This window comes from Cyprinus carpio, chromosome B2 (genome assembly GCF_018340385.1).
Source record: "Cyprinus carpio isolate SPL01 chromosome B2, ASM1834038v1, whole genome shotgun sequence".
NCBI classification, from domain to species: domain Eukaryota; kingdom Metazoa; phylum Chordata; class Actinopteri; order Cypriniformes; family Cyprinidae; genus Cyprinus; species Cyprinus carpio.
In genome coordinates this window covers 14,314,585-14,330,746 of record NC_056598.1, presented here as the reverse complement: position 1 = coordinate 14,330,746, position 16,162 = coordinate 14,314,585, and the positions used below count along the sequence as shown (strand labels likewise).

Below are 16,162 nucleotides of genomic sequence, written 5' to 3'. Positions count from 1 at the left end.
GTGTATTTAACTGTGTCTGTTCTATTAAATACAAAGCCAATTGAAACTTAAGGGATAGCTCACTCAACAATGACATTTCTGTCATTATTTATTCCAAACAAGTACAACTTTCTTTTTTTAATATGGAATAGAAAATTATATTTTAAAAAGTGTTTTAGTTTGTTTTTTATTCATACAATAAAAGTCAGTGCTGTTTTTTGTACTGACAAAAACATTACTCAAAATTTTAATTTGTGTGTTGCACAGAGGACAGAAAGTCACACAGGTTTAGAACAATAAGATGATGAGTAAATGGTGGCGCATTTTTCAGTTTTGAGTGAACTATTCATTTAAATATTAATGGAAAACCCAGAGACCAAACATCCTTCATGGAGGGTTTCATAAAAAGACATGTTAATTTAAATGATGCATTGTGGCCTTTAGTTGACAGTCACCATCTGTATTACAGATGGTGTAAATATGGAAACAGCCAGTCCTAATGCATTGGATTCTCTAGACCTTCCCTGAAAAGTGAAAACCCTTCTGGGAATCCTGTTACACAAAGAGATGGGGAAGAATAGGTGGCTGGGAGATGGCTATGGAAGACAGACAAATCAATTCTACAGATTCAGTAATAAAAAGTGGGGGCTTTGTTTTCCACTGGCAGGTGGATGTCAATCACAGAACACTGCATCCATGAGCTCAGTCAAAACTGACAGTATCTAAAAGTTCAGGATCAATCAAATGAATAATGGCATTTACATTGACCAGCAGTGACATGAGACTTACATATGAGAAGCAACTATAACAAAAGGTAAAGTTTCATAATGTGTTTAATAGCAGCAATAGTGCAGAACCTGAGTTATGATCATATGTTGCCAAATAATGCATCAAATTAAATCTAAGTCTGTAAACAAATGAGGTTAAGTGTAGGCTCTATGTGTGCCTCTAAAGTCCATATTATATCATTCCTTGCGCACATGCAAATTCTTCTGGTTTTCTTTTGACCAGTCAACTCACCTTGCCTCCTCCAGGCTGGTACTTCATGTTATCGGTAGAACCGATCTTGGAGCGCACGTTTTTTAGATCCGGCAGTGGTGCATTGGTGGGCCGGACATTTCGGGGGGCTCGAGGTACAGGAGGCTTCTTCTCTAGGGGAGTCTGCTTGGGTACAGGGGGTTTGGTGATGCGGGAGGGACGAGGGGTCGGGGTCCCATTGGTGGCTGCTGTGCTGGTGGCAGAAGGTAGTGTGCGAGTTGTTCTTGGAGTTGTTTTAACTGCAAAACAAAATGCAAGTCACTGTAGCAGCAAACAGCACAATCCAGGAGCCTTAATACAGTATGCATGAGAGGTCACAGACAGATAAATCTTCTTATCATTGACTTGTTATCATGAATATTTCTTCTCCCTTAGCCACAAGAAAAGTGCCAAGCTCTCATCTAAGTGACAATGTTCTTGTGTACACAGAGATGGAGAAAGGAGCTGAAGGTTGTATAAGTGTGATGTTTTCAGACAGGCCTCTGTGAGTAAGTCTATCCCTGACTATGTCAGCAACTTCAGATTTGATGACTAACAAATGCACTAGTCAGTGTGTATTAGCTCAGAACTGCTGTGTTTTCAGGAAACAGTAGAGGTAAACTTCTCACCCTGCTCTTAAAGCCTCCATCAAATCTGCATTTACAGCTACAGACAAGTAAGCACCTTTATTTGCACATAAGCACCTCTGCTGACCGCTGGAAAAAAAGATCTCTCCACTCTTAAATCTGTTGGGACTGTTGGTTTATTTATCCAGAATGTATTTAATTTCATGTAATGGGTGTTATTCAAGTCTCTGCTAATCGAAATGTTTGTCTTAATATTTGGGTGACTTGTTTGTGATATATTGGAAAAAAGGATATTTCAACACACAGTTTACACACTTTATATTATATCCAGTCACAGAGCCTTAGATGATATAATGATTCATATACATTGCACATAAAAATCCCAATATTCCTGTCTGTCATTAAGAAATTCTGAAAATTATAATGCATAGGAATGTATTAGTCTACTGGGAAAAAAGTTTTGTTTACAATGTACCACAATGCTACTATAAGCCAAGAAACAAGTATTCACAGTCTAGTGCAAGTGCAACTGAAGCTAACAAGACTCTTAACTCATATTTTCAGCAATTAAACCAAAGCAAAATCTGATATAATATTATACTGTATGTAAATACCATTGCCAGGAGGTATAGTAAATTGAATATACTGTGTGTAATTTATAACGATTTCTATTTCTAACTGTATGTAAAATATTTTTCTAGATAAGAAAAATTGCTCTGTTTTCACCTGGTGTTGTCTTTGCACTTGTCTTTTTCACCTCTCCTGCTTGGTTTTCAGTCTTTGTAGCTGTGAAAACACAGAATCAGATTAAATTAGGTAAATTTAAATGTCATTATGTGATTATCCTGACTTTAAATAACTGAATGCATAACCTGAGCTCCTACAAACCTTAGTGCAATGAAAGGAATCAAAATGAAGGTGTGAAGGACAGAAGTGCAAAGCACTGTTGGACTGTACTGTTGTGTAGCAACTTGTCAATTGTTTGACTGATGAAACACCTTTACAAAATCTTTCAATAAACAAAGACTCAAAAAAAAAAGGTTTTGATAATTATATATGATCGGGGACCTTTTTACTATGCATACAATTATAAAGACTGTAAGTCTATGACTTATTTTTCATCTTTATAAAATGTAATTAATCTACCCAGACTAAGTTCTGTATGGTGGAACAGCTCACCAGAGGAGTGTCGGGCAGAGGTGGTAGTTGGGGTGCTAGTAATGCCGTTTTTAGAATTCGTAACAGATGCCGTTTTAGCCTTTGGCACTGGAGGGCGACGCTGAGTGGCTGTCTCAGAAGACTGAAGAAAAGAGTAAGACATCAGAATGCTGAACAACCATAAATGAAAAAGAGTTGATGTCAGGAGGTTGATTAGATGGGTTACATACATAAGTGTGGTGTAATGTTTGATGGTGATTGTTCAATTTAGGCAGAGTTTAACTACTTACAAATCTTGAAAAAAATGTTTCATGACATGACCCAGATGAACTGATCTGATATTGGCCTTGATCAACTTTAAAGTGGATTGTGGTATATTGGGTATTGGTGTGGATCTTTGATATTCTCTGTGATTGTAATTAAAATTTTCTGCTATTTGTTTATTTTTTGTAGAGAGCAAACCTTGAATTTTCAAATGCAATGTTACCTAGCAGTCAATGAACTAAAATAAATCCTTTGTCCCAATTTAAAATGTAAAGCATATTATATTATACTACTATACCAGATTTTCTCTTTATAATAATAATAATAAAAATCTCTCTTAACTAATGGACAAAAATTTCCCCTAAATGAAAAATCATCCATATAGAAAATGAGCAGAGAAGAGATTACACTAGATAAAAAGGTGAGAATGAATTATAGATTCATAATCTACAAGCACCATGCATGGAAGTTGGAGAAAAAGTAATTTACAACCTGATCTGAAGAGAGAGGCATATAATTAGCCCTGTCAAATTAATTTGTATCTGTACTTGCTAAATATTTAAGAGGCAAAACAAAACTGCACCTTATATTTTATTCAGTAGCCTAAAAACATGCCTCTCTCTTGAGATTTTGCTGGTGATAGAACATTGTGAGTTGACAATGACACAGATGGCAAGCCATGGGCCGATTTTAAGGGAAGAGAGATGCGCATCAGAGAAAGTCGAAAATGGTCTCCCCTGTGGATTGTAGGCTGGGTGCCAAACCACAGATGAGGGAAATGGCATTAACTCACCTTGGCCTTAGTCTCAAGAGTAGATGTGGTGGTGGGGGTTTTCTTGGTACCAGCAGTAGGGGTTGTTGCCTTGGGCATAGGGCTTTTTTTATTGGCAGAGTTGGTGGTGGGAGAGGTGCGTTTGGTGGCACCTGCACTGTCTCCAGTGCACAGCGAGTTTGGTCTTGCTGAGCTTTGTTTGGTTGACCCAACTGAAGGCTATATGCATGTATTTGCAAAAAGCACAAAAGAAAAACTAGATGCAAACATGGGAGCATGATAAAACCAAGGTAGCAGCAATGGCTGTAGAAACTGTTCATAAATCATAAGTTGTTAGTTTGGGTAACTGATCTTTATTCTTTATAAAGATGGAAAAATTAGATCAAACACCTCTTTTTCTCAAATGTGACCTTGGACAACAAAACCAGTCATAAGGGTCAATTTTTGTTTGAGATACAGCTATTTGAAAATCTGGAATCTGAGGGTGCAAATAAATCTAAATGTTGAGAAAATCGCCTTTAAATTTGTGCAAATGAGGTTCTTAGCAATGCATATTATTAATCAAAAATTAAGTTTTGATATATTTATAGTAGGAAATTTTCAAAATATCTTCATGGAACATGATCTTTACTTAATATCCAAATGATTTTGGCATAAAAGAAAAATCGATAATTTTGACCCATACAATGTTTTTTTGCCTATTGCTAAAAATATACCCCAGCGACTTAAGACTGGTTTTGTGCTCCAGGGTCACAAATGTGGCAGTAAAAAAACAACAACAACAACAACAAAAAAAAAACCTTCAAATGAGGTCCCTTTGTTTTTCAGACTTACCTTGGCCTTACTATCTGGGCTGGTCACCTCCTTTCTCCCATTAGCTGTTGGAGACTTAGCAGGTCCTTTAGCAGCCGTCGCATTCTTCTCAGCTTTGGCTGTCTTGTCCACTTTTTCTCCATTGTCTTTCTTCTCGTCTTTCTCCTTGTTTGTCTTCTCAGGTTTGTCTACTTTCTCAACCTTCTCGGTTTTCTCAGCTTTATTATCCTGTTTTTCCTCTTTCTCAATTTTCTTCTCATCCTTGATGATTTGCTCACTCTTCTGAGTCTTATCCACACTGTCTGGTTTCTTTGTTATTGCATCTTTCTTGTCCAGGTGATCAATCTTCTCCATTTTCTCAGGCTTGTCTTGCTTCTCAGTTATGTTGATGTTTTCCATCTTCAGAGCAGTTTCCACCTTCTCCATTTTCTCTTTGGCTGTCTTATCTTCTTTTACTTTGAAAAGACAAAGTTGAAATTCTCATGTTTAATCAAGCAAATGTGTATCTACTATTATTATCTTTATCTTTATAATTGTCATAATGATCAATGTAAGTTTGTTCACAGAAGGCATTTGGTTGTAGCTTGTTGTAATATCCAAGATGTTTTGGAGACACAAATTAGCATTAAGTTACACTTTATGCCTCAGTCTCAGTACATTCTGACAATTCGAATTAAAGCAGAAAAGCATGAGAGGTCATGGAAAAGGGCACAGAAACTGACAGTGCCTTGAGCGGACAGACAGACAAGCACATTGTCGGTCTTGATGCCTTATGTAACTTAGCACCATTCACCCCACAAAGTGAAAAATCAATGGCCAACAGAAGACAAAAACACCAAAAACCGTGAGAGAGAGAGAGAGACAGAAAAAAAAGGACAGAAAGAAAGAGCACACTATTCCTGAGACATTTTTTGGCAATATTTTGGTAAAGTATATTTTACTATATTTTGAATACTATGTCCTTCTTACTTTGATATATTGAAATAAAGAACAAACATATGTTCCCTTTTGAATGAAATAAAATGCAATTTTAAGGTCTGTTTTGTCCTCTTTACCAGGGCTCTATACCAGCTAGATTTTTTTAATAACATTATCAAGGAAATTTAATGCTTGAAACATCATTAGTTAGAAAAATTTAAATTTGTTAACAGTTAGAAATGTCTAGAACATTTAGTATGTTTTCAATTTATCTTCTCCACGGACCCCTAGGGTACCTTCAGAGACCCTGGATGAAAACCATAACTCTTCCCCTGAAGCTCTTCAAACAGTTACAGATGGATAAATGGATGGTAATATGCCAAAGTGTATACGTGTGAAACGTGGGCTCATCTCAGTACACCAAAAGCAAATTATGACAAAAGGACATTCAAAGGTTACTCTGTTGATATTTTTGTGTATCCCTGCAGGCGGCCAGTGGCACACACAGCAAATCTTATCCATTTTTCTGTCAATCTCATAACTGTATCTATAACCTCTGCATCTGGCAATCTGTCTTCATCAGGGGTGTTAATACACAGATATGCACATACATAATACAACAGCACACCATCTGCTGGAGCATTTGAGGATACTGTTCTAACAGTAAAACCTCTCTCAATAAACAAATCTTGAAAAATGTTTTAAAAAGTAGAAAACACATACATGACAAGATGTCAGCAGATTAAATCCACATTAAAGAGTTAACAATCTATGCTAAATAACAATAAATAATAAAAAATATTTTACTCTATTAGTTGTGCTCAATATAATTTGCAAGGACAACCATATATAACAGACCGTCTTTGAGAGAAGGTTTGCCACAAAAACAAAATACACTATCATTCAAAATACAATTAATCAGAAAGGATACATTAAACTGATAAAAAAAAGACTTTAACATTGTTACAAATGATTTCTTTTTCAAATAAATGTTGTTCTTTTGAGCTTTATATTCATCAAAGCATCCTGAAAAAATTTACTATTTTCACAAAAAAATGTTTCTTGAGAACCAATTCAGCATATTAGAATGATTTTTGAAGGATCATGTGACACTGATGACTGGAGTAATGGCTTTGCCATCAAAGCAATTCATTACATTTTAAAATATATTCAAATATAAAAATATTATTTTAAATTGTAATAATATTCACAATATTACCGTTTAATATTATTAAAAAATATATATATCCTAGGACCCCAAACTTTTGAATGGTAGTGTATGTTCAGCTCTGTCACACAGATAAACTGAATTACATCTGTTGATGCAAAGACACAAGTACACAAGTAATCCAAGAACCAGAGATCTAGAGATCCAACAGATCCTAATCCTACATTGGCACACCACGGAGATCACAGCAGCTGATCTCAACTACCATTACAGATACCTTTAGGCTGAATGTCAGGGGATGAAACAGCATTTCCACTTCCCGATGGCTGTGGCGGCAACTGTATCCTTTCAGAACTCTGTGGCACACCAGCAGGCTGTTCTTTCTTTGCAGTAGGGGCTGATGGGATACTCATGGATGGCAGAAGACTCTGTTTGTCCTCTACGGTAAAGTATTTGATGGTGGTCTGGGGTGGTGGCACATCCTTGCCTGGATATTTATCCGGCAGCTGAAGGCTAGCAGGGACTGTCAGGTGGGTACTGTCTGACATTGTGCGCTGGACCATTCGGTTTTGTTGCACGGGGGGTGACATGGGTGGCCGTGTTTCCGTTTTGCCCTCAACTTTGCCCTCCACATAGCTGTCATTCACCACACCGATCACGCAATAATTCGGCGCGAGGCCTGTTTCCGAAATGCTGGGAGGTGGATCCCAATCGCTGTCTGAGGATGTCAAGACGCCACTTCTCGGTAAAGGTCCTGATGTCACCCCATTGGTAGAAAGGTCTTTCCCTGGAGACAGGGGTGATGGAGAGGACGAGACGCTTGTGGGACTTTCTGCTGCACTGCCCAAATTCTTCCCACCCCTGCTGCTCTGGTGACTGGTTACCCGTTGGTCCGCCTCCTGGCTGAGTGCTGTCGACTTGGTGGAAAGGTCCTGCTTGTCGTCCTCTAACAGTCTGGAGGGTTGCAGACCGCCTGGCTGCCCCTGCTGCCAGTTCCAGCCCTGGGCAGCTGTTGACGATGCCAAGCCTGGCATGGAGGGTGGCACTGAGCACAGATCTCTGCACTCTGAGCGCTGGGATGACATCCTTACAGTCCTTGTCTCTCTAAATATTTGTTCTTTATCAAGGTGTCTATCTGTCAGTAAACGGCATTGATTTAGATGAGTAAGTCTACAGTGCTGGTCTCTAAACCTCCCTCAATGCCGAGGCTGAGATGACTCTGCGTCTCTCTCCCAAATCCTCCTCCTCTCTCTCGTTCTCTCTCTCACCCTAATTCTGTCCGCACATTCCTTCCAAGTCTTCAATCACGTGATCACGCAAGCGGCGTCCTTATTGGATGCTCCACACTGAAAACCCTTGCTTTTAGCATCCAGCGTGTTTATAAATACCCCTTTCTCTCTCTCTCACTCACACATTGTCTCGTTTGGTTCTCAGAATGTTCTAGCAGACGCAAGCGTGCACCTTTACCCTTAGTAGAGGATGTTATCATTGCCAGGTCCTCAGGTGCTGTGTCCCTCACTCAACACATTAACATCAGTATCAATCCCATTTAGAGCAATCAGCTTAAACATTACATTCCTCCGTCGCTCACGTACAAGGTTGATGGAAGTATGACCTCTGTTGTGTACTGTGCCTTTCATTCTCTAGAGAGTTTTTATGAGACTGTATTAAAGGTGCAGTTCACCCAAAAAATGAGAAGTCTATCATCATTTACTCACCCTTGTGTTTTAGTAAACCTGTTGGACTTTCTTTCTCGTGTGAAAAAAAAAGAAGGTATTGTGATGCTCCAACTGTCCCATTTAATGCACGTCTTTGGAGTACAAAACCACGTTGGATGCCACTGACTCTTCGTAAGGACTAAAATATACAAATTCTTCAGAATATCTTATTTTGTGTTCCACATCAGAAAGTAATTCGGTTTTGGAATGTCAGGATTTGACCAGGAATTCAAGCATGTCACCACAGCAAGGATCCAGAATGCATGCACAAACCAGCAAATGGAGTCATATTTCCTGCCTAAATGTGACTGTGCCAATGCCTTAGCTGATGTTTTTATGCAGTGGTTTTTAAATGTTGGTTGGTGACCCATAATTGGTCTGTTCTAATAGGATTGCGTACAGCTGAGAAAAACAATGGTAACTGCAAATAATTTAATGGAACTGCATCCACTCCAACCCAAATACCCAGATGTTTACTTGAGATGGATAAACATTTTTTGTGCAGATCACAATGTGTTTGTGGCTCTTGGGGGCAAAAAACATATTTTCTTACACTCAAACAGATAAATCAGTCAGACACTAGCCCTTCAAAAAATTAAAAAATTAAAATCCTTTCCTTCCAGCCATTAGACACATCAGTCCCATTCCAGTTCAGTCATGTCCTCTCACAGTCTTCTGTCTTTGAGAAATGAAGTTTTTATGGTGACACACACCTGATTATCATATCATGCAAGACAATTATTCACCAAAAAAAGGAAAAAAAATCATTAAACATAAATAGGCTGAGCAACATAAATCACTTCCACAATCAGTCACAACAGCAAGGTTCTGCATTATTCAGCACTTTACAGTATGTATCTGCACAGAAATAGCACATACATTTAAACCTCTATATTAGGTAACCTACTAGACCAGTTAATTACAGGCATCCTAACATGAAAAATGTGAGCAGTAAAAAACGTGGTTTTAAAATTGTATCAGGGGCACCACAAAACCTGTATTACATATTACTTTTCTGGCTCCCACTGCATACACCCTTCCAGACTTGAGCAGAGGCATGCGATGTCGTAATTCATGTGTAGTCTGATTGGCTCAGGCACCTTAATTAGAGTGAACTTCACACACACACACACACAAACTACAATGCATCAGCTGCAGTGGCCTTCCAGGCCAGTGACAGATATAAAAGAAGTCTTTTCTCTCTGACTGTCTCATTGCTGTAATGGGCCAGAATCTTGTGAATGGGTTTTGTTGCATAAGGACATGTCAGATTAATTTTACTGTTTACATGCCTCTAAGAACACACTGCACCACATCCTTTGGCTCAATATACAGAGGATATTGAAACTTCCTATCATTGCATTTCTTAGTGCATTTCCGTGTTAGTTTCAATTCCACAAATTCAATTTTGGTTACACTTTATTTTAAGGTGTCCTTGTTACAGTGTAATTATACACTAAAGTACTGAGTAATATTAATTAACTACATGTATTTACTATATGGTTAGGGTTACTTGCATGTAATTATGCATGATTTATTGTTATTATAACAGTAAGTACATGTAATGTGTAACAAGGACACCTTAAAATAAAGTGTAACCAAATTTTAATTTGTGAAATTGAAATTAAGATGAAAATGCATAAAAAATGCAATGAAGATATCTAAAATTTTACCTAAAATTTTTTTTTCTATATGGTTGTAAATAAAATCCTTTTTGTTGCCATTATGTGGCATTGAGACATACAGTACTGCCATTTTTAAATACAAAACGTTATTGCTTATGATTAAATGTTATTATATTATTAATCATATAAAAATGTACCTACATTATAATCAATTTAATTTTAGAATTCCACAATGACTATAAACAGAGCTTTTGAATAAATGGAGCGGTTTTTTACCAGTGTCAACCTCTATATTTTGAAATCTGTTCACAATAATTAAAATATCACAATGTTCTTCTCAGTAATGAAAACACAGCATCAAAAGTGCATTTAACACATTAAGCGTGGGGTAGAAAATGCACGCTCATTGAGTAATCGGTAAGCTATGTCACAGAGTTTCTATTTCTGGAACATATCCTACAGTTACACCCTAGCTTGATCTATTCGCTGCATTACCAAGGAAACCGCCTCCCATATCCATGGCAACAGTCTCCCCGTCAATGCAGCTGCTGATATTATGGTCCTGTGTGGTCGGAACCACCCGAGGGGAGGGAGAGGAAGTGCATGAGCAAGGGCAAGAAAGGACGAGTAGGCTGATGCTAGTAAAGGAAGGGAATAAAGGGCCAAGAAGGGCATCTCCTATTTCTGCATTTAAAAGACTGAAATCCAGAGAAGACCAAGTGTTGTGTTTAAAAACTATGAATAGCTGGATGAATAAACCTGAACAGCTGAAACACAACGTCATTCAAGACGTCATCAAGGGATCTCTGTGTTAGCTTTCAATCCAAAGCTACTGCCCAGTACTCAATATCCCTCCTGGAGTGCAGCACCTCTCAAATGCCTCTGAACACACCCTAATCACTTGCTATAAAAAGAACAACTATATGAGTCTTATATAATGGCGAATGGACCAGCCATCAATTTTACATGAGCTGCTGCAAGAGGATGGGAGAGCTAGGAGGAGATGTGTGTGCATTTGTGTGAGAGAGAGAGGGAGATGAAAGCCACAGAAATACTATAGGGAGTATGAATTCAACCTATAAATATCACCAACTAAAAATAACTAATCCTAACTATTCTGTTCTTGAATCAACTGTTACTTTGATTAGATAAACAATCTAGTAAATGGACATTTTCTTTCACATTAAGTTCACCTGATAATTTACTTACCCCAATGTCATTCAAGATGTTCATGCTTTTCTTTCTTCAGTCAAGAAGAAATTAAGGTTTTTGAGGAAAACATTCCAGGATTTTTTTTTCAATATAATGGACTTCAATGGGGACCAGTGGGTTGAAGGTCCAAATTGCAGTTTCAATGCAGCTGAAAAGGGCTCTACACGATCTCAGCAAAAGAATAACTGTATTATCTAGCAAATCGATTGCCATTTTCTAAAAAAAAAAAAAATTTATATAATTTTTAACCACAAATGCTCCTGCTGCACTAGCTCGACTTCACACAATACGCAGGAAAGGTGATGTGTGATGTATAGGCGGAAGTACCGACCCAGTGTTTACAAAGCAAACATGCAAAGAAAGTCAAATAAACTTTACAAAAAAAGGTTGTGGAGACACTGTGTGTTTCCTTGTGAAAGCAAATATAATTTGTTTGGTCTTCCAAAAGAGGTCACAACTAGAAATCAGTGGTTAAGTTGTATTTACAACACTTTTCCAGAACAGTTCAACCCAAATATTCAGATGTGTTCTGCACATTTTATGGAATGTTTCCTGATCCTGGGAGAGAAAACTACAATGCCGTCTGTTCTGACTCACAGTCTGTAAGTACGTTTACATATGTAAAGGATTTGCCACTGATGATTCAAATGCGAGTTTTTTTTTTACCAGTGTAGCACTTGTTGTTTGTCTCTGATCACAAATGCAGACATGGTTTTATGTTTACGTAGCGCGATGCAACGCAACACGTAAAAAGACAGTATAAGTCTGCGGTTCTCAATTCCAGTCTTCGCGCCCCCCTGCTCTGCACATTTTTTATGTTTTTCTTATCGATTCAGACATTTGTTCTATTCAAACGTAAGTGCCCTGCGAAGTGGACATCACAGGATATTCTGCCATGATTACAGTTCGAAGCGAACGTATATGTTCTATTCAAAGTGCATTGAAGTGTGCAAGATGTGAATTGAAATTGTATTTATTTACCGAGGTATATGATGTCACACTTTTCCGTGTGTGAAGACGTTGCACAGCGCAAATCCGTGAATGAATGTTCAGAAGTGAAGTAAACGTCAACAGATTTCCCCTGCTCAGGGAGTAAGGAGCAATGAACACTGTGTAGGGACCATGTCAATGGGAACACAGTTCATGCAAGAAGCTCACTTCTAACGAGCTGATTATCTGAATCAGGTGTGTTAACAAAGAGAGACAAACAAAATATGCAGAGCTGGGGGGCAAGAGGACTGGAATTGAGAACCGCTGGTATTGTCATTATAATCTGTAATTATGTCCCCACTGGATGCAACAAATGCCTGGCTTATAATGGGTTTTAATGTTTTTGTCTCTGCGCCCCGGGACACACAGCATCACAGTATAGTAAAGGGGCGTAACATTTCCGTCACACGCTTGAGGTATTTGGCCAGTCACAACACAATGGATAGCTCGCCAATCAGAGCACACCTCGCTTGTAAAGCTTTGTAAAAATCGACGTGTTTCAGAAGGCGGGGCATAGAGGACAAACAATAATGTACAGTATGTGGAAAATAATGTGTTTTTTGAAACTTAAAGAGCACCTATCATGGAATTTTGAAATTTACCTTTCATGTAGTGTGTAACATAGATCTAAGTGAACAAAAACATCCTGCAAAGTTTGAAATATGACAGTGCACCGTATATAAAGTTATTGTCTTTCAAAAGTAAGAGTCGACTCTGAGTCATTTTTATGAATCGTTAGAAGACCGAAGCTTTTTCTCTGACTAGATGACGTCAACTTGTCAAGTTATTTGAATACGATACACCCACTAATTGCGCTCCAAGACGCCAGTGAAAACTAGAAAACATCATGGCGACGAGACACTGTGTTCTGAAGTGCGACTCAAAAAGCAAACTTTTTTCATCTGCCCAAGGATGAGCATTTGAAGACTAAGTGGCTACAATTCATATATACAACTGTACCACAGAAGTACAGTTCGAGCCTTGTGCTTTGTTCACGCCATTTTGAAGACGATTGCTTTACGAACTTAAATGCAATCAAACTTGGATTCGTGAGCCGGCTGATATTGAAGGAAGGTTCAGTTCCAAGTGTATTTGCATCAGCGTCCTCCTCCGTATCACAACCTGTAAGTGTTATTAATAATTGATGCTTTTTACATTTTATGTAGCATGCTTAATAATTGTTTGGTTTGTTGTGTAAGCACCGTTTAGCTTCTAGGTCTTCAATGACAACTGTATTGAGATATGTGAATTGTTTGTCGTTGTGTTTGTCCTGATCAGTATTTTAAAGTTGCAAATTGTTTCTGTGTAGTTGTAGCCCCAGTTAAATAACTATTACTATGTTAATTTTTTATATATGCTTTCTATCTTTTCAAAGTACATATAATGTGTTTCCAGGTAAAGCACAATATTACTGTCTTACTGAAGTAGTTCTAAAAATTCGCAGGGAACCTAAGAATATGTTGATTATTGTAGACTGACGTTGTTCTAATTACTTTATTTAATAATAAAGAATGTAGTGTAGCACACAGACTTTATAATAATTGTGAAACTGCTGTTTATTGTGCTGCACTGGCAGTTACAGGGTTATTGCGGGAGAGATGAGTGATTTCGGCTGGTGCTCCTGTGAGCGTCTTTTGTCCTGTCGTTCTTCAAACATTACAGTAGACATATTTTGGTTTACAAACTGTATTGTTTAATCAGTTAGTCACGTTAACACTCGGCTAACGTATCCACCTAGTGTTCACAGTTTAGCAGCTAAACTTTAGCTATGGGCACGATTTGCTTGCATAAGTGTTTTTGCATTTTATGTCATTATAAGAACGGATTGATTATATACGTTTTATGTAAAGGTGCTTTGTCAATGGTAGCGCTGGCTAACTGGCTCAAGGACCTCATCTCTGTGCCAATCACAACAGGTTTGTCCAGCTGACCAATCAGAGCAGAGTAGGCTTGAGGAAGGGAGGGGCTTGCTCCGAACTTGCTTGGAACGAATCGTTTCCTAATCATTGGCAAATGACTCTAATATTAAATGTATATTCTGAGAAAATTACAATGTTTTCTGATCTTAGATGCATTTAAACCTGTTGTAGGGCACTCCAACACAATATTAGGACACTTTAAAATACCATATGACCTGCTCTTTAAACCGCATAAACCCATTTCATTACACCAAATACACAAAATAATGTTCTTTTTAGCAACATCATACGACCCCTTTAATTTCCTTTTGACTGAAGACAGAAAGAAATTCTTATTCTGGAAGTGAACAAATCCTTTAAGTTTTTTTCAACCAAACCAAACTAAATCAATCTAAATCAATTCTATTCAGTATCAGAGATTAATGAGAATACTGGGTACCACTCACATAGAGCCTTTTTTAAAGTAAACATTATACAATGCAGCCTTACTGACATTAAGTTCAGATGATTAAGGGATTAAACTAAGCCTGGAAAAAACTTTTCTGTTCTTAATTATTTGTTTTATTGATTTCCAATAGGGATGGATGTTATGGCTAAAAACATAAATGGCTGACACTGATATGCTATAGTATATTTGTGTAGTAAATGAAACATAAAATACTAAAATCAATATTTTTAAATACTACAAGTAAATCCAGGTTTCTCAACCTTATGTAAAGTAAGAAAATGGGGTAAAACTTCAGTATAGGGACCAATTCTCACTATCAACTAGTTGCTTATTAATATTGCCTTTCACATATTGGCTTTTTATTAGTAATTATAAAGCACATATTTTGCAAGACCATATTCTACCTAATCCTACCCATTACCTAAACTTAACAACTACATTACTAACTATTAAGAAGCAGAAAATTAGGAGATTATTGAGGCAAACATTGTAGTTATTGGTTTGTTAATAGCGAGTATTGGACCTTAAAATAAAGTGTGTCCAAAAATGGATATTAATTTTGTGATTTGATAAAGATTACATTTAACAATTATTTCAGTTTTATTAAGAAGTGTAAGTGAGCAATAGATGACAGCAAAGATAATCTAAATATATCAACACCATATAAAAATAGCATAAGAGCTTAATGAAATAACTGACGAAGTACTGATGTATTGTACATCCCTACTCTCCAAATATATCAAGAACGATTCAACTTATAAAGTTCATAATGTATGTATATACAGTGGGCTGTACCCACAATTCACAGTGAGATAATGAGATATTTTCTTACCTGTTTGACGTCCAGTATTGTTCAAACAGTGATTAGCATGAAAAGAAGGAGAAAAGAACATTAACTCATACTTACAAAACTTTTTTCTGCTATAAGTAAAAAGTTAAACACATCTAAAGATAATAATCAAAATCTATGTGTAGCAGGTGAATTAGCAGACAGACCTCTTAATCTCATAAACATTGGATTGACAGTTTTGAACAAGACTAAAGCAGAATAAGAGTCATACAGTATAGCATAAGATGGCAAGGAGTGACATACAGAAAGCTGTTCACCCACAGAATGATTAGAAAATGTACAATCCAACATAGACAGTTCACTAGTTGACACACATCTACAAGACATGTGCATTTTGAGGGATGCTGTGACCAAGAGAAATCTGAAAATCCAGGGGATGGTAAACTAAAGAGTAACAGTTAGTCAGCTCCAATCCTTAATCAAAACCAACAATTTTGTTTTAATGACTGCACTGAAATGTTATACAACTTTATTTTAAGAATGGATTACATGCAGCAAAGGTCCAAGCTATAGAGGACTGACACAAGAAAGAAAGAAAGAAAGAAAGAAAGAAAGAAAGAAAGAAAGAAAGAAAGAAAGAAAGAAAGAAAGAAAGAAAGAAAAAGAAAAACATGGAGTACTTAGTGTCTTGCTACAGTATTTTCTGCTACAGAGATAGCTAAGCAGAGGAGGGCCCACTTCATTGAGCCATGCATTATGTAAATCATCTCCATACAGTCTTCAT

At 37.3% G+C, this 16,162-nt stretch overlaps 1 protein-coding gene across 3 annotated transcripts in view; it reads right to left on the bottom strand.

Annotated features, from left to right (window-relative positions):
- Positions 1-16,162, bottom strand: part of map4l (microtubule associated protein 4 like) — a 45,064-nt gene that overhangs the window by 9,289 nt on the left and 19,613 nt on the right. Inside the window, exons 1-6 of one of the 3 annotated variants that reach the window (XM_042718214.1) lie at positions 15,421-15,553; positions 4,612-5,045; positions 3,799-3,996; positions 2,763-2,883; positions 2,310-2,369; positions 1,000-1,256 (exon numbers count right to left, since the gene is read on the bottom strand). In XM_042718214.1, coding sequence (XP_042574148.1) covers positions 1,000-1,256; positions 2,310-2,369; positions 2,763-2,883; positions 3,799-3,996; positions 4,612-5,045; positions 15,421-15,481 — 1,131 coding nt within the window. In that variant the 5' untranslated portion in view covers positions 15,482-15,553. Of the gene's footprint in view, positions 1-999; positions 1,257-2,309; positions 2,370-2,762; positions 2,884-3,798; positions 3,997-4,611; positions 5,046-6,953; positions 8,350-15,420; positions 15,554-16,162 lie in introns of those variants that run through there. The other 2 variants (XM_019118790.2, XM_042718213.1) reach the window with 2 other exon arrangements.